General features: G+C 39.2%; 1 protein-coding gene across 1 annotated transcript; it reads left to right on the forward strand.

Annotated features, from left to right (window-relative positions):
- LOC311154975 (neuroendocrine protein 7B2-like) lies at positions 1-27459 on the forward strand. Its single transcript, XM_084207847.1, has 6 exons — positions 1-64; positions 892-1124; positions 15304-15453; positions 18360-18472; positions 23181-23234; positions 26918-27459. Exons 2-6 carry the CDS (start codon positions 893-895, stop codon positions 27011-27013), a joined length of 645 nt encoding a protein of 214 aa, XP_084063973.1. The 5' UTR covers positions 1-64; position 892; the 3' UTR covers positions 27014-27459.

A 27459-nucleotide genomic window follows, 5' to 3' on the forward strand; every position in this document is an offset into this window, starting at 1 on the left:
CTTGCGCCGGAGGCTGGAGCGCTGGAGCATCTTTAAACGTCTGGAGAGAAGAAATCAGGCAGCTGTGCGTGTGTTAAGGAATAAAAGGGGAACTCGGGGGATTTGTTTATCCAGAGGACTGGAAGTAATGCATTTTAGTTAGGCTCTGATGTGACGGGGAAAGGAGCTTTCAGAAAACAAGCGTTCCGATTAAAATTCAGCCTATCAGAGGACAGTAAGCGGTACTTGCTTGTTGTGGGTTTCTTTTGTTATTGGTTTTGTTTTGGTTTTTTTTTTTTTTCCGAATTAAACTACACCGTGCTGCCGTTTAGTGAAAGGGATTCAAGGAAACAAATGAAACCTGTTTGCTTCAGGTGGGAAAGACCGTGCATGTGAGATCAGAAGCCTTTTGTCTTAACGTGCAAACAAAATACATCCCGGTTGTTCGGCAGTCTCTTATTATTGATTTTCCAGGCAATGCAAAAATAGAGCCTGGAAAACACAGTTCCTGGATGAAGAGTTCTTGGCTTTTAGACCAGAGCTTTATAAATAGCATAATAAACATGGAGGGGGCGGAGGGGTGGATGGTGGAGTGGATTATGTATTCCTGACAAATGAAAAAGTGGATTCATTGTGTTTGCAATGACTGTTAATTAATGCTATGGGAAAATGCAAATCAGCAAGTTGATATTGCAGTTTGCTGCTTAATATTTCTTTTAGAAGAGAATAACATATCCACCCTATTCCCACCCTGGCTCCCCCCACCCCGTTTCCAGCAGGCTGGAGTTCCAGCTGCCCCTAGAACCTGTGGTAGTGAAGTCCAATAGTAGGACCAGGTGTTATTTCCACCACATGTATAGGACCTTCTCCCTCCCACTCTAATTCATAATCAAATTCCTTTCTTTCTGACAGGATGAAAGTGGCTGCCGCTATGATACCTACCTTGCTTTGCAACATGGTATTTCTGCTGGCGTTTGGATTGGCTTCAGCTTTTAGCCACAGCCCTAGGACACCTGACAGGGTCACTGAAGCAGATATTCAGAGGCTCCTCCATGGGGTGATGGAGCAATTGGGCATTGCCAGGCCCCGGGTAGAATATCCAGCACACCAGGCTACGAATCTTGTTGGTCCACAGAGCATTGAAGGTAGTTAATTTCTATTTTAAGATTAATTTTTTAGTATGCTTTGGTAATAATTTTTTTTATAGATACAGAAAGAATATCCTGAGCTTAAAGTCACAGATGTCTTCACGATGTTGTTGCTTGATCTTTGTTTTGAAATCACCATTCATCTTTCACCTTCCTTAATGTAATGTTTTTGGCAGAAGTAGTGGAATTTTTTAATGTACAGACTTTGCAGAAAAATTTATGTTGTCTTGGCATTGTCTGATCTCTAATGCCTCAAAACAATGGGTTTGCTACATTATTCCTGAATATTATGTATACATATATTGCATATATTTTTCACATGAAACAAATACTATCTGTAGAGTCCAAATTCTGTGGATTTTTAGAAACATTTGCTAACCAGATGAGATCAAGTGTTTGTGGTGCCATGTGAGATAAAGGGATAAACCTTACACTGGGGATGCTCCTCTCCCTGTGTCCACAAGTAGCACCTCAAAACCATGTTGCAGGGATGAATGCTCTGGGCTCAGCTTAATTTTTTTTTCTTTGGCCAGTACCTCTGATCTCACACTGTGTAAGTTTTCCTTGGAATCAGTCTTTTATGGCTGTGAAAATAATTGGAAATATCTGGCCCAAATGTTAGGAGATTGGGATAATGTTTCAGTGTGTTGCTATTTTAACAGACCAAACCAGCTTTTATTTTGGCATGACAGCAAGAGGTTGAAGGTATGAAACTCCAAATATTATTGTTTATGTGTGAACATCAAAACAGGGCAGAACGCCTCAACTTTCCTCTCAGAATTAAATCAGTCTGACAGTGCAGTAAGACTCCACAGTTCACAGGTCTATGTTCTCTATTTTATCCTCATTCTGATCCACAGACTGTCCTAACCAAACAGATACAATTGCTTCAATGGAGGCTGAGGAGAGGATTAAAGCTGAATAGGCATTTCTACCAGATAATTGCAGACCTAAGCATATATATATTTTTCAAAGAAACTTTGATGGACACACATTTTTCTGCAAACTTAAATAACAGAGACTAAGTTTAAAGAGCATAATTTGGTCTGTACCTTCTCTCCTTTATGAATGTTCACACATAGAGAAATTGGGACTGATGGCAGAAGTGAGTAATTTTACTCTCCATTTGCCTTTTTTCCCTAGACATTTTTTTAAAAAGAGAAATCTAGAAAATATTAGCAAATCTGAATCTCTGGCAAATATTTAATCTCAGCTGTTCGATGTTACTTTCTAATTACAGTGGTAGCAAAATCAGACAATGCATCTCTTTGTATAAGTATCAAAAGTTTTCTAGTGTTTGTGAGATTGAAGTAATGCTGGTTTTCCAGTTGTCTGTACAGTCTTCCACAAACAGCAGGTTGGACAAACGTTTTCTGTTTCTCCTTTTTTTTTTTTTTTAATGAAAAAATCCATCTGTGTATGTTATAGAGTAAAACTGAAAGGTGATAAATCCAGTAGCTTTATCATATTTAACTTTCCCCTCTTGCTCAGATGAGGATGCCTGTCTTTTTTTTTTTTTTTTCCCAAGCCTACCATGGCTATTTAACCATTTAATAAAAAAATTTCAGCAAAAGCAAAATGGTCTTGTGGGGAAAACATTATCAGTCAGTGTAGAAATAGGCCAGCAAATTAGACCTTTTATCAAATGTTGCTTTCTATGGAGTATTCTGTGATGAGCTTTTCAGGTAGTAATCTCCTTCTCTTTCTTTGGTTTCTTGTCTTTTCTTCTATGTGTCTATCTATAGATAGTTGTCTAAAATCTATCTATCTATAGATAGTTGTCTAAAACAATCTGATTAGAAATTTCTACCTAAGAAAGTGTTTGCATTTCAAGGTTAATGTGGTCTTACATCATTGCATACAATATTTTCTTATTCTGGTTTTTTAAAAAATTCCATATAATTCTGTGAATTTCCCCATGAGTCTATTTTTGAATATAGACCATGAATTATAGGATAGCTAATCCATCAAGACTTGCATTTCATTCTGAAAAAATAAGTCTATATGTCAGGACAAGGTTTCACATCCTGAAGAATTCACCTATGGACTGGTAAATGGACATTTGCCATGACATATTCACGCTGTTATCACTGGCTAATAATTCCATGGGCAAGTGCCTAAAAAATTCAACACCATAATAGAAAGGGAAACTAAGGCAGAAGGAAAGAAAGAGGTTTTAGAATTATTGTGTCATAGCAAAACAGGCTTTTCATTATCAATACCATCATGGCAAAGTGGTAACTCACCAACTGCTCTTCTGCACTACTCTTCTGTCTTCACTGGGATCTTTTGCCTGAAAGTACTGGACAGTAAAGCTGGGTATGAAATCAGAAATTCTGAGCTGCCAGAAGAGTTGACTTCCAACCACTTTTCGGACTGCAGGTTTCAGTGACCAATGTAAAAATTTTAAAACCATATTCATTTCATGCCTTCATTCTCATCATTAAGGCCCTGACTGCTCTGGGGTGCTTTTGTTTCTCATTTTGACTAGATACTGCATTTCAGCATAAAAACAACCCTCTATCCATTAGACCTTAATAAATTTAGTATGTTCCTACAGAAAATTGTTTTACTTAACAAAAGGTTTTTGTCAAAAATAGCCCCAGCAGCCCAGACCTGCAGGAGTGTTGATGACTGTCATTGCCATCAGCTTCAGCTGAGCCACAGCTCCAGAGGTACCACTGACTTTCAAAAGGACAAGAATTCACCCATTTTATGTGTACACCTGCAAGCAACATGCTGTCAGGAAAAATTCATTTTTATGGCTTTGGAATTTGGAAACAAATTTAGGCTGCCATAATAGAAACGTGACATGATGCATGTCATAAGTTTACTCTAGCAACCTGATTATCATTAAATGTTTGCAAATTTGAGTGATTATTATAATAACATTTCCCATGTTATTATTATTTCCATGAAAAAGAGCTTAATAATTCAATACACAACAAAAATATTATTGCTGTTAGCTCACAAGCAGATTTCCTGATCGTGCTCATTTTTCATCTCAGCTTTCTAATTTTTTTCTTGTGTAAATAATTCTATTTTGACTTTAAAATGCTAAAAACCAGAGGGTGGGTGTGCTGCAGGAAACTATACATGATCATTCCCATCCTTACCTTCACACCCACCCTATCCCTTCCCCCAGAAAAAGTTTAGGGCTGAGTTGGCTGTAGAAAGTGCAGTTGCAGACATGTTCTATACCAAAGAAAACTGAAAAAGGACCCTCTTCAGAAAACACATTTAGTAGCATATGCTCTCTTTTTGAAGTGATCAGATAGTTTTCCTGTTGATAGATTAAAAAAAGAAATTACAGCTTTCTTGTTGATAGATAAAAAAAATACAGCTTATTCATTGAAAGAAATTTCTGCCTTTTCTTATGTTGAAATCTATAAACACATGGGTTTTTGTTTGTTTGTTTTTTTTTTAATCTTCTCCTTAACTTTGCATTTGTCAATTTCCTGTTACTTCAGGTCAGGCTGTTAAAATAGGAGCAGTGTCTAGAAAATGCCTGACAGAAAATTTAATGCCCTGGGGAATTCCTGTGGAGTTCAGGGGGGTGCAGAGGCAGCCTGAGCTCTCTTCCTTTGCTCGGGCTCTGCTCGGTAGGTGGAAAAGGACAAATGTGTGCCAGCAGTGGGACTCTGCTGGCTGATCCCGGTGCTCCTGCACTGCAGCCAGCAGATGGTGCAGGGCACAGCAGCGTGGCAGGAGCCAAACAGATCCTGCACCATCAGAGACAAGGGGAAAGGTTTTTGGTACCTGAAAGGGGTGTCTTGGGAACAGCTGTTTTTTGCTGGCCACTTCATAGGTTTCTTTTTCTGTACATCCCCCTATTCCAAAAAGAAATAAACCCATATTACCTAGTCTAATTTCTCTCATAATATTCACTCTCCTTGTCAATTCATCTCATCAGAAAGCTATACTGGAGTCACTCAGCTGCATCTATAAAAAGACTGGAAAACACAGAAAATCAAAATAGGAATTTTTAATGAATGGCTGTGTTTCTGTACTTATTGCTCAGCTTATCACTACAATAGTATGCAAGCCTTACTGGGCTATATTCAAGCTTTCCAAAGATAAGAAGCATCTATGTTAAAAGAAAACAAAAGAATAAAAGAAAGAAATTCATTCAGCATTTCAAAAAAACATTGAGGTTAATTTTCTGTCTGGTACAGCATTTATGAAGTAAGAGACCACACTTTTTTTTCTTTCCTTGCATGCTTACAATTTTGTGCCAATATTTAAGCGTTTATTTGTTTCTGTTTTTGTTTTATGTTATTGTTTGGTTTTCAGTTGCTTTTCTTTTTCTGAGGAGTGGAAGGGAATAAGCATAAAATGTAAATTTCAGGCCTATTATACCCTGCATAGGACAGCAGTAAAAATCTCACTCAAACACACGGGGGCACCAGCAGCTCATCTTGAGCAGTTCACAGCACTTGGCTTCATAACTGGGAATGGGAATCCCGTTTTCCTTTTGCAAATATCATTGCCCACCATAAATTCAGTACAACAGAGAGCCCCTTGTGTGGTTTGTTCGATTTAGTTGTTTTTACTTCTTAAAACCACCCAAACGAAATGATTGTTGGTAAAGGTGACATGAGAGCCTGAAGTCTTCAGTTTGCAGGAGAGGCATAATGCTGTCAACCTCAGTGGCTGCATTAAATCATGTCCCTTAAACCGTGATTGTTTGCAGGTATAAAGAAGTTTTTAAAATACAATGCCTCCCAGGGAGGCTTTTGATTCTCCTGCAGAGGCTCCTCATAGCTACTGGAAATAGGCTGGGGTTTGTTTGATTACTTTGGAAGGAAATGAGTACGTTTATTGTTTTAGAAAAATGTAATTACTGTTTGTCAGATTGAGATGATAAAATTCAAGAGAGTCTGGAACATTACACAAATATGCCTACTAACAACTGGTAATCAATGGCTTGTCAGCACGGTCCCTGTACAAATATCACTCTACAGCAAGCCTGCTGGCCATACAATTATGCAGATTACTCATGCATGTTAATAGTGTCTATTCTGTTTGCATTTTACTAATAAGAAGAGTAAAGGTTTTCTTATTAGTAAATAAGTGTGTTACTTTGCTGTCTGTCCTGTCCTGGGATGAGGGGCCAGCTGGGGCAGACCTCCCACGGCCAGAAAGGCTGATTTGTTTGTTGTTGTGGGTTTTGGTTTGTGTGTGGTTTTCTGGGTTTTTTTTTATTTTTTTTTAATCTATATAACCCAGAAAATATTATTTCAAAATTTTATATGGACATCTCAAATTTTTAAGATAAAATGGAAGTGGCAAACTTACAGTTTTTTATACAACAATATGCAAATATCTAGATTTGCATAGATTTGACTAAAAATACCCATTTTCTTTGCATTTTTTTTCAAAAAATTGCAGTGTTAAGTGTAACCAGAATTTGAGTATCAGACAGTGATGCATGTCATAAGAGAGGTGTCTTAGAATGCTAATTTCAGAATTTAAAAGCTAATGATGGTGCCAAATGGCAGCAGTGGCTTGCAGTGAATTTTCTTTATCTGAGCAATATGGCACAGGTCTATGAGGAAACTGCACATAAAATGTGCACAAACCTCTAACTCCACAAACAGAAAAATTACAAGGGAGTGTGACTTTACTAACAAAAAATCTTTGAAATTTGGCCTTAATATCCTTGATTCCATATGAATTTATAAGCCATGACCAGCAGTGAGTAAGAAAGCCAAGCTGGTGCTTGTGCTGCTGCAGGGAGGTCACACCAGGTCACCTCAATGTGCTTCCCAGCTTTCCCTCTTGAGGAGCAAGGGCAGGATCCAGCAAAGGCAGTGGGCTCTGCCACAAGGGAACTTGGGGAGCTGCCCTTCCTCCATGCCTCAGGGCTGCAGGAGGGGTGCAGGTGCTACTCCTGTGTTCTCAGGGTGGCTGGGAGCGTGCAGGGGAAATCCTCAAATCTGGTGTGCTTGTCAGAGAAGTCAGTCAATGGAGAACAAAAGAAGAGAAGAGTATTAATGCCCATTCCTCTCTAGGTCTGTTATTTGCAGGTGGATCTGACTGAGGAACCCATTTAGATTTGAGGCTTTGAAAGCTTTTCTTGCAACATCCTCCTCTTGTGATTGCAGGAGAGTGTGCAGGCATCACACACCTCTGCTGAGGAACCAAGGAGAGGAAGTGACTCCAACTCTTAACACCTCCTACTAACCCCTGCTATGTGGTACAGACTGCTGCTGCCATTCACAAAGTCATCTTTAAAAGATGCCACCAAAGGACAATGAGTCCCATCTCAAGCAGCCTCTGGGAAGGAAAGATGTCAGGTCTGTAGGGATTTAGAGTTAAGTAGCTTGTCATCTACCTAAAGATAATTAATCAACTAGAATGGGATTTGTAGCCACAATTTATTTATTTATTTTTTTGTATATGTTAGTAGAGGGAAAAATCCAGTAGGAGAGGTAAGGAACCTAAAGAGGAAGGAGAGGGAATATGATAGCTTCTGTATTGTCAGATGCTTTATAGTAGCTGTATTTTCTACTAGAAAGGTATAGAGAAATTTAATATGAATCTATCAAATTCCATCTACCATTGGAATTTGGTCCCAAAGTATTTTAAAAAGTCTATCAGTGAAGGCTGGCCAAATTATGATGAGCTCTTGTTTTTAAATATTTTTTTTCTCTGCTTGCCTCTTCTGAGCAGACTGAGGGGAGACCTCATTTCAGTCACACCATCCTCATGAGGGGAAGAGGAGGGACAGGCACTGATTTTTCCTCTGTGGTGACCAGAGACAGGGCCCAGGGTAATGGTAATTGTCAATAGGTTGGATTTTAGGGAAAGGTTCTTCACCCAGAAGGTGTTTGGGCACTGGAACAGGCTCCCCAAGGAAGTGGTCACAGCCCCAAACCTGACAGGGTTCCAGAAGCTTCTGGACAATGCACTTGGGCACAGGGTGTGACTCCTGGGGATGATGCTGTGCAGGGAGAGGAGCTGGACTTGATGGTCCCTGTGGGTCCCTTCCAACTCTACATATTCTGTGATTCTGTGAGCAGGCCAGGATTTTTACCTTTCTTCATTTTTTTCTCAAAATCAGCTGCATTTCCCGTGCTCCCACCTGAATTTTAAATTAACTAGCACTAAGAAAATACTTCTGCGTTTACTTGGTTCTATGAAGAGATATTTTAGAAATCCAGAGAAGAGGAGTCTCTTACTCTTCTTGATTTTGGTGTTGTGCCAGGAGATAGGATCTCTGGCACTCTCCAAAGGTTTCCAGAGCTCCTCTCCCTGTGCTTGCCATGGAGTGTGTGCTCAGCAGTGGGGATGAATGAGAAGAAGAATCCCAGCAGCGCTCAGCTGCAGGGATGAACGAGAAGAAGAATGTTGTCAGCTGCAGAGGCTGGTTCTTCCCCTTGGGCTGCTTCAGCACATCAGGTGAGCTAATCTGAGCCCCTTCTGCAGCACCAAGGAGCAGCACTGCGCCTGTCTCACCTGCCAGGGCTCCTCATCTCCCCCCTCTCTTGCATCTTTGTTGTGTGCCAGTGCTTTTATCCAAGTGCAGGAGCAGCCTCATCTCCCCTGGGGTGGCTCTGCATGGCAAAGCCTCTGCTTTTGGAGTTGTGAGCTAAACTGGCTCACCAGGCAGAGGCTGGAGCCTTCCAGCTCTGCAGTGGGGATGCTCACAGGGAGGATGTTTGGGGCAGTTGGGAAATCTGCCTTGCAGCAGCTGGCATGGGAAGGGTTTCAGCCTGCTCTTGAACCAGCTGGGGCTTTGAGCCACCTGCATGGGAAATGGAATGGAATGAATGGGAGTGGGGAAATGAACAGGAAAATGTTGTGAAGAGACAAAACCGTGGATGTTCTGGATGTTTCTGGTGCATCCAGGCTTCAGAAAAGAGTCTTTTTCTCGGAATGACACTGATGGAGCATTTGGACTTCTCGAGCAGCTGGTGTCAAGTGAATAAGCGCCAGTGAATAAAGTGTTACAGTCTTTCACTGGCACATGACATTTACAGGACTGAAATAATGGCCCATCCCTCACGGGATAAAGGAGGGCACTGCTTTCCTTTTGCTGCTGTGCTTCCAGAACCACGCCCTGCACACGGGGTCAGCAGCCAGGCTGTGCCCTGGCAGTGACAGGAGGGGGCAGTTTGGGGGCTTGGGTTCCTTTTTGTCACTCTGCTGGGGGGTGGTGGCTGCAAGGCAGGGGGGCAGAGGGGCCCCTGTCTGTGTGCTGCACGATGCACTGTGTGTGTGACACTGTGTGTGACACTGTGTGTGTGACACTCTGTGTGACACTGTGTGTGTGACACTCTGTGTGACACTGTGTGTGTGACACTGTGTGTGTGACACTGTGTGTGACACTGTGTGTGTGACACTGTGTGTGACACTGGGTGTGACACTGTGTGTGTCACTGTGTTTGTGACACTGTGTGTGTGACACTGTGTGTGACACTGTGTGTGTGACACTGTGTGTGACACTGTGTGTGTGACACTGTGCGTGTGACACTGTGTGTGACACTGTAAGTGTGACACTGTGTGACACTGTGTGTGACACTGTGTGACACTGTGTGTGTGACACTGTGTGTGTGGCACTGTGTGTGTGACACTGTGTGTGACACTGTGTGTGTGACACTGTGCGTGTGACACTGTGTGTGACACTGTAAGTGTGACACTGTGTGACACTGTGTGTGACACTGTGTGACACTGTGTGTGTGACACTGTGTGTGTGGCACTGTGTGTGTGACACTGTGTGTGACACTGTGACACTGTGTGTGTGACATTGTGTGTGACAATGTGTGTGTGACACTGTGTATGACACTGTGTGTGTGACACTGTGTGTGTGACACTGTGTGTGACACTCTGTGTGTGACACTGTGTGTCAGCTTATTCCCGAGGTGAGGTGCAAAAGCCCCTGCTCACAGAAGGACAAGTTAATATATTCCATCAGAGGGCTGTTCAACCAAGGCAGGAATAGTTTCTCTTAGAATAAAAGAAATAGAAAAAGTTTCTTTTGTTTTTTGCTTTGTCAGCAAGTGGCTGGTGGATTTTTTTGTTGTGTACACAATTTGAATAATAATGACATATAAGCTACTGTTATAAATTTATTGGGAGAGGCATGGGCATTATTTTGGTCCTAACTATTTCACAATAAGAGTCTTTAATATCTTAAATATTTGTGCTGTTTGTAATTAAAGCATTGGATAAAACTGAATTCTTTGCTGAAAGCAAGGTCAGTAATTGTATGATGTGTGTGCTTAAGGCTTTAGAAAAAATTGCCCCTCTGCAGAGAAATAGAAAATTAGTCTTTATAGTTTTAAGAAACTTTGTGTCATTAAGGAGAAGACAAGCCAAGTCTGGAATGCCTGAGCATGTATAGCTGCAGTGTTTTTGTGTTTCTCGAGGCATGCTCTGGAATGGTTAAGGAAGTTGGCTAGGTTTGCATTTTTCCATTCTTTGTTCTCCTATGCTTTTTCTCCCTCCCTATTCTCTTATTTAGCAGCTTCTGTGGAATAGACAAAATGTGATCATTTAGAATTTTTTCAGTTCTTCTCACTTCCTTTGCTTAATCAATTTCAGCAAGCAGGACAGGACTCTCTAGGATGAAGCTAGCAGAATTATAATGACAGCATTGGGACATTAAAGCCCTTTGAAGTGTTAGAAAGGGTAAGGAAAATGTAAATGCATTTTCTGCATTCAGGATGCTTTGAGAGTTTACATGATGGATGGTCCTGCAGATAATAAAAGAAAAAGCAAGTTGGTGGATGGTGTCCCAGTTTAACACGTAAGAGCACTGGGAAGCATTCTGTCAAACCTGCCTTCCACTGGGGAGATGTTCCTCTTGAATGTGACAATGACAGCAAATGTAGATACAGCAAGGTGACTGGGGATGAAAGTGCAGGATAGTATGGGAAGCTGTCACTTCCCATAGGAAAAAGGAAAAATATGTATTTCTGATGTGTTGAGGAGACACTGTGGACAATCTTGAAGATTTTTTGGGTTTTTTCGTCATAACAAATAGTCCAGATTAACAAAAGATTTTGCAAAGTAGGAAGTATGGTATGACATCTCTGATTGATAGGTATTTTCTCCCTTGGGAACCTTGGGCAGGTGAGATAAGCTATATCAGGCTTCCCTTGCAGCTCGTGTGTGCTTGGAGTTTGTACAGGTTGAGATAAGAGATGTGATTTTTGCTCAGGGAGTGGATCCCCCTGTGAATCTGTGAGGGGCTTGGACACTGAGGCCCCTAGTATGACTTGCTAAGTGAAGGGCTTTAACTTGGGATCTGGGATTTATTTGCTCACAACACATATTCATGATCCTTCCTATTTTGTATCTCCATGCTAAGATTGGCCACACTGCCTCTTTTCTGAATTTGTGACCAGGGAAACTCTGTCTTCACTGTGACATGGGAAATGGTTTCAATGAGACTGAAAGGCAAATTTGTCCTCTTGTTTCTCTTGAAATGTTCTGCAAAAATTTTTCACTTTTGAAAATCCGTTTTCATTGACTTTCTTAAACTGACTCTTCTGGGGGACAGCACTGTCTGTTTGTATTGACATGGAGGATTGCTTTCCACAAATTTGTTCTCACTGTGCTTTGCACTACCAATAGATGGATAGCAGCAGCTAAAGCTTCAGTGGACTAACAGCATTTCCATTGGATGTGTTTGATCAGGGAAATATTCAATACCTGCAAGAAATTAGTTGCTCTTCATGTTTATTTTCCTTTTTTTTTTTTTTTTTTGGTCCTCCAAGAATGGAGTGGCTCTGTTGTCTGCATGGGTGGGACAGTATTGCTCTTACAAAGAAATGAGCTGAAATGTATGCACTTTAAACTTTTAATCATTCCAAGGACCTCTAACTGAAATCAGCTGATAAAATACTTTTCCAGAATTACAGTAATGGTGAGAGGCATTGTTCTTTTTTTTTGTTTACCACCCTGCAGCAGTTCAAGACTAGTGCTAGATGACTACATATATGCATATATTTTAAATGAAATTCAAAGCTTACTTATGACAATGCTGATCTTAGCCCAAGAGATCTAAACCTCTAGTTTATCCTGTAGGAATGTGAAAATACCTAATAATAAATGCTCACAAAAACCCTGCACATAAAAGGGAGCTGATTGTTTTGGAGTGTTTTCTTTGCTAGTATGCAGCACAGAAAATCCTGTTCATATTAGTAAGGACACATGGAAAAAAGCATAGATTTATCTAGCTCATCCTTTCTCAGTACAAGGGTATTGTCTGTACTACTCTGGATTTCTGGACTTTTGGTAGTCCAAGTTTGAATAATTTAACAATGATGTTTCTCATGATTCCTTTGGATAGGATAGGAGATTATGAAAAGTTTCTTGGTATTGAGTTGCCTGCCTTTTCTTTCAGGCTCTGCCTCAAGATTCAAGAAACTGATCTTCTGCTATTTTTGTAGCTGACTGTATATGTTTGTATCCCAATATTTTGACTTGGCAGCTGCAGTGTATTTAATCCTAATATGTTTCTTTAAATCAGTAATGTTATAATACAAAAACTAATGCAACTAATGAAAGTTACAGTACATAGTACCCTAACTTTGTATATTCATAGCATTTAATTTTTAATATTGTAGTCTTTGCTGAGTGCACTATTTATCTGAGTTTATAAGGAATGAGCTTTGCTGATGCTATTAAATCACTCAAGTGTGCTAAATTATGGCACCAGAGCAGGTGCTATTGTCTGCAGCTCTTTTGGAAAGAAAGGAAAAACCCTCAGATGATCCTGGACATTTATACCTAAAGGAAACAATCCTTTATATTAAAATAAAAAGATTGGTTTGTACTCAGTCAAGAGAATTCTTGGCAGTCGGTTTAAACTTACATGTATATATAGCACACTGGAGCCTGCTGAGTACCTCTGTTTTCTTTTTGGATGGAGCTTTGGTGCCAAGAGGTCTGCAGCACATGCAAGCACAGATAGGCTTCTATCTGATGGACTGCCCCATGGTGAACCCCTCTGTGTACAGGGTGTTCAAACACCTATTGATTATGTGGTTCCATAGTCTACAGCAGATTCACAACCAACCTGATGCTCTTAAGTACTTGTATGTAATCAGTCTTCATGTGAAGGAACTCAGGACAAAAGAAGTATTTTATGCTCTATATTAGACATGGTAATAAATTACAGTAGATTGAATGTATGTTATACTTCTTTTTAACCTCATCACCATAGCATTATTGCATTACAAGTGTGATCTTTGTATGGAGTAAAGGTATAATTAAGCTCACAGAGGGGATAATGCTGTTCTGGTTTTAGTCCCAGGTCTCATGGTCAGCTACAAGCCACATTCCCATATAACAGAGATGCAGTTTTTTTATAGGGGTTGTTTTCTGTTTTGTTACATATCTGTAAATCTTTTCTGTAATGCTGCATTACAGAATAAGATAGTTTTACTTGAGGGGGAAAATGAGCACATTGATTAGATTTTAGTCCATTGTGCAAACAAAATGGAAATATATGTGCTTATAGACTGATTTGCTTTACCATAATGCCAACACCCAACTGGTCATTTGCAAAATCAATTTGCAAAATTTGCCTCAACTGCCACTTCTAAATGTAGAAATGAATACAAAATTTGAATTTTGTATTTGAGTGCCTTCTGTTACCAATTTTTGCAAGTGATTAAGTTAGCTCACAATGTTTGGCTGTATAAAAGATGATTTAGGCTGGTAATATTTATTTGTAATTTGAGAGGGGAGTACTCGAATGATTCTTTTGGAGCAACTTTCATGTTCAGAGGCTTTATTCACATCTTCTGGATCTATGAAAAATAAATAAATTTTAAATAAGACTATTTGGCGATATTATGGTGATTTTGCTATTTACCCAAGTTGTTGTGTCTGCGTTCACTCTTTAACTCATATTTTCCAATTGTTCAAATTCCTTTTTCTCTCAATTCATTGTTAGTAGAATTTATATGTTGACTGTACGTTGTTATCCCTCATTATATAGGGCTTAAAAAAAATGTTACTTTGCTGTCACACAACCATCTCCATTGCTGCAGTGTGTGTGGTGGCTGTCTTTCTCAGGGAAAAAGAACATGCTTGAAACTAACGTATTATGTCTGAAATTCAAAAGAATAGTGTACAATAGTATTTTAAAAAAACTCCACAAGCAGCTGGGGGTTAGCCTGTGGATGCATTTGGCCAGTAAGGCATGCAGAAAAGATCTGGGACAGATAATTATTTGTAGAGAGCCATAGAGAGAGAGCGTGGCCTGAGCTTGGTTCCCAAATCTTTCGTGGAGGACCCTCCTTGTCAAAGGCAGGGCACCCAGCTGAGGTGTGGGGGAGCTGGTGGCCACAGCACAGCAGTTTTGGGTGCAGCTGCCCCAGCACAGCAGGCCCATCGTTGTGTCCTCTGGGTTGCAAAACCTGCTGCACTCTGCTGCTGTAACCCTGCAGTGATGCTGCTCTGGGGCCCACAGGGAAAAGGGAATCTTGTGTGTAAAAGTGTGAAGTCACTGCCTGGGATGCTTTGGACCACACTGACTACTGTGGAGGTATATGTGAACAAGAATTCCCATTAGCAACATGGACTCTCCACCACTTCTCATCGTTAAAATAGAAAATACAAATTTACATTTAAGAATTGGTTTCATTTAAAAATATTTTTTCTAGGTGTACACAACCAAATTAGCTAGAATACCCTGGGTCCCTAAAGACCTTAATATCTTAAGCCCTCTTGGGACTAATTTATTAATGTATTTCTAGGCTGTGCAGGTAGTATTTCTTTCTACAGCATCATTAACATTGTCCTCCTGCCATGATGCTGTCTTGCTGTATCTCCTCTCGTTAGTTGCCATGATGAACAGTAATAGTATCAGTGACTGAAGATGATTGTGCTTTAGATGTATCAGGTTTCATGGTGTCGATTTCTTTGCATTTTGCCTAAAATTTTCATAGTTAAGGAAAAAAACAACCATAAGACTAATAATACGTGGCCAATTTTGTTTCCTAGTTTCATTTTTAATTATCTAAGTTATTGGATTTAGGTCAAATGGTTATGTTTCTAAAAGAGATGCTTGGATCTAAACTTGGATTTGTCTCTAAAACAATTGTATATAGAGAGAGAAATATAATATTTTAAATTGAAGTGTAGATTACTTGCACCAGCTAAAGTACTTACACTTTAATCTCGTGAAACAACTGTGCACAAATTGTCTTTGCTAGGTGGTGCACATGAGGGTCTCCAGCACTTGGGTCCTTATGGCAATATCCCAAACATCGTGGCTGAGCTGACGGGAGATAATGTACCAAAGGATTTCAGTGAAGATCAAGGATATCCTGACCCTCCAAATCCCTGCCCTATTGGAAAAACAGGTAATTCAGCCGTACCCTTTGTACCTCTGTCTTCACTGTACATCGTCCTGTCTTTCAGCGCTTCACAACCTGTGATCAGAAATGAGCGTTTTTCATTCTATGCTCCAGGACCAGAGCTGTTGGGAAATCAGGTGTTTTAGTGTTTCGGATGAGCTGCTTTTTTAATCTTTTTTTTAAGAATATGTGCATATCCTGTATTGCTGTATGATGCTGGAGAAGGTGGAAGAAATCATCTTGATCTCAGAGTAGAAGACACTGAGATTTATGAGAGCATCATGTTCCCGGGGGCATTCATTTTTAAGCTGGCCCCTGAGAAAAGCTATTCTGTACAGATGAGATTCACCCTTACTTTAGAGACTTTCACTGTGCCAAGAGGAATGAAACTGTCTGCCCTGATCTCCAACCCAGACCATGAGTCAATATTTAAGATACCTTGGCTCCGGTCCACGCGTCTTTACAGCTCACTCAGGGCGCATCTGTGCCAGCAGCGGCGGCAGGGCACCAGAGCCCGCGGCTCTGCGGGCAGGCTGGCCGGGCAGCGCAGCCTCGGGTCTGTCTGTCTGTCCGTCTGTCCCGGGGCCGGCACATGCGGGGTGTCTGTCTGTCTGTCCGTCTGTCCGTCCCGCATGCCGGCCCCGAGCCTGGGGGCTGGTGGCCCAGCTGGAACAGCCCTGCGTGTGCACGATGCATACACACCCCGGGAGAATGGATCTCCTTCCTGTAGCTTGAGCCAAGGAACGACTGCCAGGACTGGGAGCAGTAGTAAAACACCCATTGGCTGCCTTGGGATCTGGAACTGGGAATGAGCGCTCGATTTTTCTCTGATTTTTTATTTGTCAGCTAAGAGATCCTTTCAAAATTTAGTCTTCTTTTATATATTTGGATAATGCAGAACAGTTGTCAGTATTCTTATTTAAAACGTTCTAACTATCTTAGAATTAATAGAAAGAAAATAATGTCTGTTTTTTCACTGTGAGGTGTTTTTGCATTTCATTCAAAAAATTGACAAAATTTCAAATAGTCCTCCCTTACTGTTTTCTATTACAGCCCGTTTTGTGATGATGCCATCTCTTCTGGAATAATACATCATCTTCCAAGTTGTTCACTATAGCTGTTGTCTGACAAGTTGCAAATGATGATTTTAGATTTTCTCACACACACAAGCACACACATGGACTTTCTGTCTTCCGTGTTTGCCCATTAGACTTCTGTTCATGATTAGATAAATAAATTAAAACCATGGCGTCCAGGGAAATGCTTTTGAAAATCCCTTCCATTTTTCTGTCTTAGGTGAAATAAAAGTTGTTAGCTAAGCTAATACAGTCAGATCTGAACGAGGGGGATTTGCAGGGAAGTGCTGCCTGCTCAGATAAATGGCTCTGTGATAGGTATGCTGTGAGTGAAGATAGTATCTGCTAGGATTAGAGTAAAATGTTTTTCAGAGCCTTAAATGGAAATTCAAGTGGTGACTGTATTATGCATACAAATTACCAGAGGCTTTCCTCAATCAGGTCTGTGGATTTGCTTAATGGAAAACAATTTTTCCAGTCACTGTCTACATATGCACATTCCACAGCAGGAATACATAGAGCCTGGAGCAGCTGAGTGGAAGACTTTTGGATTAGCAGCCATAGAGGACACCCATGTGTCCAGCTGCCCTTTGTGTTTTCTACCAGAAGTCACAAATGCTCTGAGGTCTACCACAATTCTGTTGTCACCTGTTTCTCTCTTGATATAACCTTGCTCCTGATGAGACTGAAATGATTTCTAAATGTTTTAATAGCTTCTGAGTTACTTAGCCAGTATAAAGAGTATTCCCCTGTTTTCTATTGGCAATTTTATTTTTTACCAGTCCCAACGAGAAAAGAGAGAAAGCTGGATCTGTTGAACTCAGAATAACCTCCTCAGGTCATTGAATCCACTCAGTCTTAAGTCAAGTCTTTACCCACATCTGAGGGAAAGAGACAATCCATCTGTAAATCTTTTTACATGATGACACACAGGGACAGAAGGGAAAGTCCACAGGTGTGTGCTCTGGAGTGGAGTTCTGGCAGATGCAGCTGTTTGAATGCCCAGCATCATGCCCTGGCTGGTAGGATCTCCTTGGGTATGTCTGAGAGGAACTTGGACTGCCAGCTCCCCATGCTACCTAAGCAGTGGGAGCTCCAGGAGCAGACTCTATCCAAAAAGCTACTCTGGCCTCAAGTTACTGAACCTTTGTGTCAGCTAAAGATGACTTACTTTGGTAAAAAGACCCCAAGTTGATTTTTAAAAGGATATTATCTTGATGTGACACTGCCTACAAAACCATCCATTATGGTTATAGGTTGTTTCTGGACCAATCAGATTAGTTACCAACCTACAGAAATGTTTTCATCATAAAACTTCTCCTACATAGCACTTTTATGAGGTCTTATGATGCAGAAATGATTTTCAGCGAGTTTGAACAAAGTAGCAAACCAGAAATGGAGCTCCAGGAAGAGATAGCTATTCAGTGAAAGAAATTCTGTCTTTTCTCACAGCACTGTTTTACCACGACCTTCAAAAGTATTGCATTACCAATTTCTAAAATGTTTAAAAGAGAAAAGAATATCTCTTCTGAATCAGAACAGGATGCAATTCTAGGTAAAATCAAGTGCAATAATAAAAAGAAAAACATAAAGGAGGGAAAGAGCTTGGAAAAGAAACTCCTTCAGTTTTCATTAAATTGTGAGGATTTAGGTTTTTTTTAAATAAATGCATTCTGAAAAATTTGTTTCAAAAGAAAAAAAAAAAACTGGTATTTTCTAGCCATCCAGTTCTTTATGTTTTTTTAATTGCATGATTGCATTTAAGATGTTTGCTGACTAATGTGGCACATATTGTGTGTTTCAAAGCTACTGAGCACTCAGTGCTTTCTTTTGCAGTTGATGATGGGTGTCTAGAAAACACCCCAGACACAGCAGAGTTCAGCAGGGAGTACCAGCTGCACCAACACCTTTTTGATCCAGAGCATGACTATCCCAACAGGGGCAAGTGGGTGAGTACATGCTTCTTGCTTTTTTTTGTTCCATGTGAAACTGGGTCTTGTCTGCTGTGTGGGACACTATGAAACCATGAGGAGAATATCGTCCTTAATGCTGGAGAAGTTATCACCCTTAGGGAAACTTCTCAAAAGAGGTGAACTTGCCCTGAAAAACAGAATAGTGCTTGTGATTGATAAACATCCCAGAAAAACAGAAAGTAGGAATCCTTGTTCTATTACCTGTCCCAAAGCATGACAGCTTGATAAGTGCAAAAAAGCACATTTCAAACCACAGTGAACATGTAGCCAAAATTAGTGCAGATGTTAAGATTTCAAACCATAAAATGGCCCTCATCTGAAAGAATATCCAGGTTCAGTGAGCATTCACTGTTCAGCTACATATATAAAAATATAAAGAAAATACAGATAGATGGAGTTCAGCAGCTTAAAACAGCTTAAAAAATCTAGGATGACAATTTGCCTTAAGGAATCCTCCTTGCCTTAAGGATTTTGGAGGACTTGATGCCTCTTCTTCCTCTGGTCAGGTTATGCACTGTACTATATTGAAAACCTATTTGACACATCACATGTAATAAACACAGTGAGCTACACTAAGGGCAAGAATCTTGCTCTGAGCATACAAGGACTTTAATAACTGCAGCTAGACTATTTCTGCAGGCTAGAGGCTCCAAAGAAAGCTCTGCCACTTAATCTTGGATTACATCAGTTAAAATGTCCAATCCCAAATCCATTTTCAGGCGCCAGGAAAACAATAACAATGATCATAATTTATGCTTGTAGAGCAAATAATGAAATCTCATTTTACATTGTTATAACACTTCACTTAAGATTGCACTAAACCAGCGCTCTGTAAGCATATATCGATAAATGGACATGTTTGGCAGTCTCTTCTCCTGCTGTAATTTTGAGACAATGATTCATTTTCATAATCAAACCAGGGTAAGATTTATAGTCTTAATTACTTATGTGAGTGCTAAATTTCTGGAGAGAATCATGCCAAAAATCCAAATTTTGGAAACTTGTTGCATTCTAAGTAATTACCATCAAAGGCTTTCATTTAAAAAACACCAGATGGTGAACGTTCTTATTTATGCCAGATAAGGCTGTTAGTTTTCTCATTATTCATGAGTACTTTACTTTCATAATACCATTCTGAAGACTACAAAAGCACTTCTGTAAATCTTTGGCCTATAGCAATATTTCAGAATCAAACATACATACTGTATTGTCATCAGCAACATATATACTTAATAAATGGTAGTAAATCATTAGTGAATCCTGGGCTTTCTTGTATCTTCATCCATCACTACTAATGCAGGAAAAAAAGCTGCTCATGTATGGATTAAAACACTTCTGGGTACGAAACAGTAATCATATCTAGCTGCAGCTTAGCCAAGTCCAGATCTTTTTAATTAGCGATGAAACAGCTGGTCAAGTACATGAGCAAGTATTCTGCTGAGATCCAGAAGAACAAGCCTGATCATCTCCTAATTAGATATTACCAAATGGTAAAAATATAAATACAGTGGTATCTTTTTGTGGCTGGAATTTTTATTTTTAATTCTCTGGAAAAATCAGGTGAGCACTCTAAGAATTAGCTGTTTGCTTATAAAGCAGAGCTGAAGTAGATCAGATCTTTTAGGGCACTCACTGTTGTCTGCATTAAGTTGTAAATGACCAACACAGCTGGCTGTGAGCTGCCTAGTGGGTAGCTGTGCATCCTCACCCTCCCACTGTCCCCAGCGCCTAAAATTCCCTCTGCCCACAACAGCTTGTTCCTGCTTCTCCTGTTGAAGAGCCTAGGACCAGATGCCCAGGGGCAGTGATGGTTGTGTGCTCACAGACTGTTTCCACCAGCTCTTGCCAGCTGAGTGGGCACCAGGCTGTCATCACCAGCTGCAGCTCCTGCAGCCAGTGTCTGCTGGACCCATGGAGGTTGGCATGTGCTCCCAGCTCTTGGGGGAGCTTCTCCCCAGCCTTTTCCCACCACTGTGTGATTGAGGAAGTGTTACAGCTCCCAGTAAGCCAGCATGCATTCCTTAGTGCAACCACAGAAAAACCCAGATTCCATTAGCAGGTCAGAAAAAATGGACAGAAACAGGTTGGTTGGCTTGTTCTGGTGACAGACTGTCATCCTTGCAAAGCTGTGGGACCTCTGCAGCATCCTGTGAATAACACACATTTCATAAGGGTCAGGCAAGTCTACAAGCTGTCTCATGCAGCAAAGTACATGGTTATGTAGATGCTAAATATTATGTGTAAACACTGCTAATACATCTGCAGACACAAATATATAAATCATAATTAATATATACTGGGTTAGGAGTGGGAAGAAAGGGAAAGAATTTTTCTGTCTTTGGGACAACTCCCCATATATCAATATGCTGGCCTGTGAGAAGTCTCAGGAACAGACTGTTTATAGAGTGAGATCCACGGCTTATACTCTCCTCCCCTCTCCTCATATGGGGAAAACATAGAGGGGACAGTGGAAATAGCAGGATGAGTGACTTTTGGAGTTTTCTATCCCTGTGTACAACTATAGTTTCTAAGATTTCTGAGGTTTTTTTCCCCTAGTTCAGACTTTTCCTTATAGGACACAGACACTTTCTGAGTGTGCCTTTCTTGCATCTTGCAGATTGGCTCTAAGGATGGTTTGTAAAAGTATTGTTGGCATCCAGAAACACTTGCACAAAAGATTGGCTCTAAGGATGGTTTGTAAAAGTATTGTTGGCATCCAGAAACACTTGTACAAAAATAATTTACAATATATGATTTACAACCAAATATAAAAACTTCTTACATATTTTGTTGGTTTAAAGCATTTTAACTTCTGATTTTTTTTCCATCCAAATCCCAGCCTGTAGTACTCTAATCCAAGTAACCAAGAGGATGCAAAGAAAGCTCCAGGAGTGAGGGAAAAGTAGAAAATCACATTCAGTATGTCTCTACATGAGGTGTATCTTTAACTGAAGGAAACTCTGTGCCTTCATCCTTAACAACCTCTCAGTGAAGGATGAACACTTCATGGGTGGATTTTAGTGGCTGATGAGGTCAGGATGTTACGCAGTGGAACATATTTTCAGGATTGCTATTATCATACAAATATGTTCTTAGCTCATGCTCCACAACCATATTTGCTTTGTACTCCACATAATGCTACAGCAGTAGTTAGGGTCTTAAAACATTTTCTGAAACAGACTAAACAAAATACGGTTTCCTTGAGCAGGGATAGTTCAATTGTAAGAAATTTTTCAGGATGACAGAAATGCTAGCTCCAGTAGTCCATGAAATTATTTTTGTTTCAGAAACACCCTTTTTCCTCTCATGAAAGTACAAGGTCAAATACTTTAGAAAGAGAAGCTTTGATGGTGCTTTGTTTCCTAAGGAGAATAATTCATGCATCCTTGAGTTTCTTTAAAATGTTAAATTTAAGTTTTCCTGAAGTGAGCTCGCATAAATGACTAGCCAAGAATGTCCCCCTTGGCCAACTTCATCTCTGTTCCCTTTTGGAACAGCTCAGACAAAATAACTGAGGTTGGAGAAGAGATAGGCCATGTGAATTTGAGGTTTAATGAACGCAAGAAGTACAAAACAGACAATTTTGGCAGATTTCATCGTAACACTTGAAAATGTTTGTTTTTTCTCATATCAAGGCTGCAGAGAGAGTTAGACGTGTTTGGTGAATTTGTCTCGTGCTAGAATTACACTTTCTATTTATATAATCAATGTTAGGTCAGTTGTTTATAGCAGAATTAATGGCCTTGTTTATATAGTCTTCTGCTTTTATACATGTAATTCTTCTCTCCTTCCATTTTCAGGTTAGGGTTTGGTTTTGGTTTTCTTCATAACACAGAATTGAAACAAAATGTGTTGAACATGTGTGTGTTATTCCAGATTTTATTAGAATTCACTACTTATAAGAAATACAACAATATGTGGATGCACTTATGTAAACTATGGTCAGAGGGGGTTTTTTGTGTTGGTTTTTTTTTTTCATTTTCTTTTCTCATCATCATAACTTTCTCTTCTGCCAAGATGTTTCTGGCAGTTTTTAAAAGGTTTGCCATTAAAATGTTATAGACCAAATGGTTTTTAGAAGCTTTATTGAGGGCACTACTTAAACAAAGGAAGAGTTGGCGCTGAACTCCTTTCAGCAGAACTCTGCACTGGGAAGTGTTGATATCTGGAAGGGAATAAGCAAAGACAACAAAACAGTAGGAATGACGCCTAGTTCTGCTTTTAAAAGGAATTAGAAAATCCCTTGTAAAGAAATTTTTTTTTTGCTCCTGTTCCTGTGCCACCTCAAATGTATAGAAAGATATACCAGAGGCAGGACTCCTGTTTCTTCTCTCTCACATTCTTATTTTTCTTTTTCTGTCTTTTCTTTAAAAAAAAAATATACCATGATGTATCACATGATGGGGAACAGGGGAACATCCAGACTATACAGTACATACTTATTGCCTGAACGTGAGGCATAAAATAGTGGAAAATTACTGGCTTTTAAATTGTTGATAAGGCTGTGACTGTTCCTGAAGAACTGCAAATCTTAGTAAGAATACACAAATATTTATTTGTGGTTTATTTCTCCCATAAAACTACACACTCCTCTAGACTTGATAATATTTAATAGCAGAAGTAGTATTTTAAAAGAAGAGTGTAATGGATTTGATGGCTGTGTTGCATTTTTTCTTCTTTCCAGAGCAAGAATTTACTCTTTGAGAAAATCAATGGTGGTCCAAAAAGAAGAAAGAGGGTAACTATTGGAATATTTCATAGCCCCTATATAATCTAGAGATCTAATAAAAATTAAAACCATATTGTTGAAATGAAGAGATAGTTCAATGTATTTGTATTTTACTTTAGATTATGTGTCAAGGACAGAAGATACACTTAAGTGTAGAACATTATAAAACCTCATATTGTTTGTCTTTTAAAATTGATCCTATTTGCTTAAAACCATTTAAATTATTTAAATATCTCTAAAACAGAATTTGAAATTTCCTACTAAAAATATTAGTAAATTTAATTACCACTATTTATGTGTGTGAATATATTTTTGGGTGTAAATATCACTAGAGGTGGTTATTTATCTGAGCTACCTCAGATGAAACTCCTATCTCTGTTTCCCACTTGCTTGAAAGACAAAGATGAAAAGGTTATCACTGTTCTGCTCCTGTAACAAGGAAGGCAACCCACACAGACAGATTCTGCACAGTCTGCCTCATACCCTCTCTTTTTTGGTAGTGTCAGCCTTTCTTTAATTAAAAAAAAATCACTTTCAGTAAGAGTCGACATATTCAGCTTTGCTGCTGTGTATTATTTTTACAAAAAGGAAAAAAGTCTCTCTTTTACAAAAAGAAAAAGCTTTCTGCTAGAAGGTAGCTTTTCAAAATATGACAGCACAGTTTATATTGTAAATTAAGTAAATATAATTTAAAATAACGAGCATAAGCAAAGACCATTTATTTATTTATTAACTCTCCAACTTTAAGTCTTTGCTAGAAAGAGAGAAGATGAGTTGATTTTTTCCTGATTCAGAGATCACTGGCAGTTGGTATACTTCAACCATAAGTTAATGATCTGACCTGAGCTTAGTACTTACTTCATGCTTACATTTGGTGTTTGAGTTTGTTAGTTGAAAAGTAAAAATAGATAGTCACCTGACTTTAATTTTTAAGTAAGTAGAATTTACTCTGGAAATAGTTCAGCAGAGTATTTATTAATAGCTAGAACAGCATGTTAAAGTGGAATTCATGCAACATATACAGGAGGGAAAACAAAGAAAACAAAAAAGAACATTTTCTTTTTGCGAGCAGACTGACATAAGTGGATAGAAAAGAAATACTAGCTGGAGACACTTGACAGCTACGTGGCCAGGGGTAGCCCAGAATCTTGAAAGTGAATTGCTTTACAGACTTATAAAATAAGCAGACTTGTTTTCCTAGCATCAACATGTCACTTAATGCTAAATTCATTAGAATTTAATAGAATCAATAGAATTTAAATTATTTTAGGGTAACACTGTAATGATTACTAATGATTTAATGAACAATTCAGAATCTCCACTTCACCAGCAGAAGAGTAACCTAGAACTGTCAGCAGCAGAGTGTTTTTCTAAAAATCAAGAAGTCCACTGGATTTCCCTCCTGCCTTTTGTGTTCCCTGCCACTCCTCCATGCCTTTCTGCACAGACATAGTTTTGGGATCTGGCAACGGATTGATTTTTTTGCATCTGAATGTCCCCATGTGAGGTTAAAACAAGTCCTGTGTAACAGTGTGTGTAGTGACCCTGCTGTGTCTATCCAGGGCTGCAGTGAAACAGCCACAGAGGCACTACTGCAGTCTGGAAAAGCACATCTGAGCACGTGTGTACATTCATGTATTTCTGTGTGCCTCTGCAGGCACATGTGCAAGCATGCACACAGAGCAGTGTTCACCACGTGCTGCTGTGCTCATCCTCTGCAGCACTTCCACTGCAAGACAAGGAGCTTTACAGTGACATCTCATTTTAACCAGCAGCTCTCCCCTTTTCTAAATGTCCCCATTTTTAAATGTCTCCCCTTTTTTAAGTGTCAGTTTAAATGACACTTCTGCAGACAGCCCTGTCCAGAAGTGTCAGGACCACTTCTGTGATCACTGAGTCGCTGCGGGCTCAGAGCTGTGTACAAAGGTGCTTAGGAACTTGCATTACTTTGAATTCTGCACAGCTGCATGGGATTAAACATATTTTAGTCAAATCAGCCAAAGTATTTTGCATTATATTATGTGTTTTCTTTTGTTGTTTAAGAAGGATTCAAAATTTTATGTAGTCTCATTCTCTTCAACTTTATTTCAAAAAGTAGCAAGCAAGTACCATTCCAAAAAAAAGACCAATTAATCTTCCTAGGAATCTTCAAATAATTCCTAGAAGTTTATGCAACAGTTGAATTTCACTAAATCAACATTAAACAGAACTTCTTTAAACAAACACAAACAAATCGTTTACATATGTCTTATTTCTAACAATTTAAAGCATCGGAGTAAGTTTATTTTCAAAGATTTTTCCACATTCATTTCTGGTTCTTAATATTTTTATGTTTTCACTTGCAGCAGGCAAACCACCCAAAACCTAACAGAAGTAAGCAAAAGGGCTACTCTGTGCTATGACTAAGTATTAATGATAGCATCCACAAATCTGGAGAAACCCAAGAGCTTAAACCTGTAGATAAACCCCAAATATTTTCCAGAGATTTGACAAATACTTCAGATAGCTGAAAATAAATATTTCATGCCCATTATGAATGCCTTTTTTTTCCTTTTTTTTTTTAATTCTTAAATTTTGGTGAAAGAAGCACAGAAATGTCTCAAGAAAAGTAATTTCTGTGACACAGGCAGTCTGACAAGAATCAGGAGATACTGGAAAATTTGCATTCCTCTAAAATTTGTCCTCAGGCAAACAGTTTTTATTACCATCAAAAAGCCTTCATGCTAGAATTTTTGACTGTATCTGTGTGAAGAAGACAATACACACTTGAATTTTGCTTACACTGACACTGTAACAGGCCAGAAAGCAGGTGTAAATGATAATACTAAAGCTCCACTGAACTGCTTGCTACTTTGCACATACAGTAAATACATTCTACTCCGCTGGTATAGATAAAATTCAGTCATAAGCTCTCTATGTTACTCCATCTATATCTCCAAGCAGTTTTGAGACAGGATCTGTTCATCTTCAGCCTCACGTTGTGCTGCTTGCATGGTGCAAAGCGAAGTTCAACCCTCTCCAGGAATCTTCTTTCCAGCATTCCCTTCTTCTGGCAGTGCTACGAGAGCCATTTTCTATGCCAAAACCTTGTTTGGCTCTGCTTCTTTGCCAGCAGTTTTTTATCTCTGCATCAAGAGAGGAAGCAAGGAGGGGTTTCCTGCAGAGGAGGCAGGCTGAACAAGAGGCTTTGGTCAAACTGGAATTGTGGTCTCTAATTTGTATCCCAGCACAATGGCCATCAGGGGCTAGTGATTTAAGCTAAAGCTTACCTGTATTCTCCAACAAGTTCTGTCCTGCCTCAAGAATCAGGGAGTTAGAGCTGCTGCTGCTTCTCTGCTGAACTGAGGAGAGGAGGAGTGGAGCAAAAAGGCAGTGTTTAATTGAGATTGTTCCATATTCCTGAAAGGCCTCCTTCACTTGTATTCCTTTCAGTGGGTCAAATTAAATTATTGCACAAAAAAACCCCAAACAAACAAACCCAAACAAACAACAACAACAACAACAAAAACCAAAAAAAACCACCCCAGAAACAAAACACTGGTTGATTTTAGATTTAATCCATGGAAGCACATTTTTCCCAAGTCAATAAATGTCTGACAGATAAGAAATACATAAATATGTTCACTAATTCTAGTTACCTTTTATCTGTTTCCCTGTTTCTAATAAGTTTAAATAATTTTAAACTTTTTCAGAGTGTGAACCCCTATCTGCAAGGACAGCGACTGGACAATGTTGTAGCAAAGAAGTCTGTTCCACAATTCTCAGATGAAGACAAAAGTCCTAAATAAGTACAATAAAAATGAAAGATAAAAACTCATGCCATCCTCCTCTAGATCATGATATTGCTTATATATAATCATCTATTAAAATCCTTGTGAATGGCAGCATGCTTATTATTTATATAATTGTAGATGAAAACCAGCTGTATTTATAACAGCATGTTCTCCTAGATGATAAAAGTATGGTTCTGCTTTTTGTTAAGTTATGGTAAAAGGATATTTCTGTTGTTTTTACTTTAGTCATGGAGCAAACTTTAAAAATGTTAGTCATTTTTGATAGCTAATGTGAGGTAAATGGTCTTAATGAGAAACTTGTAAATAGGAAGATGAAAAAAAATGCCAAGTCTGACTCCAACATTTAATCTTAAATGTTACTATGTTTGACACATGAAAATTATAGTTTTATGTTTTGTTCACAAATATTGTTACTTAGCAAAGACAAAGTATTTATTTTA

This window comes from Fringilla coelebs (genome assembly GCF_963513975.1).
Source record: "Fringilla coelebs genome assembly, chromosome: 6".
NCBI lineage: Eukaryota > Metazoa > Chordata > Aves > Passeriformes > Fringillidae > Fringilla > Fringilla coelebs.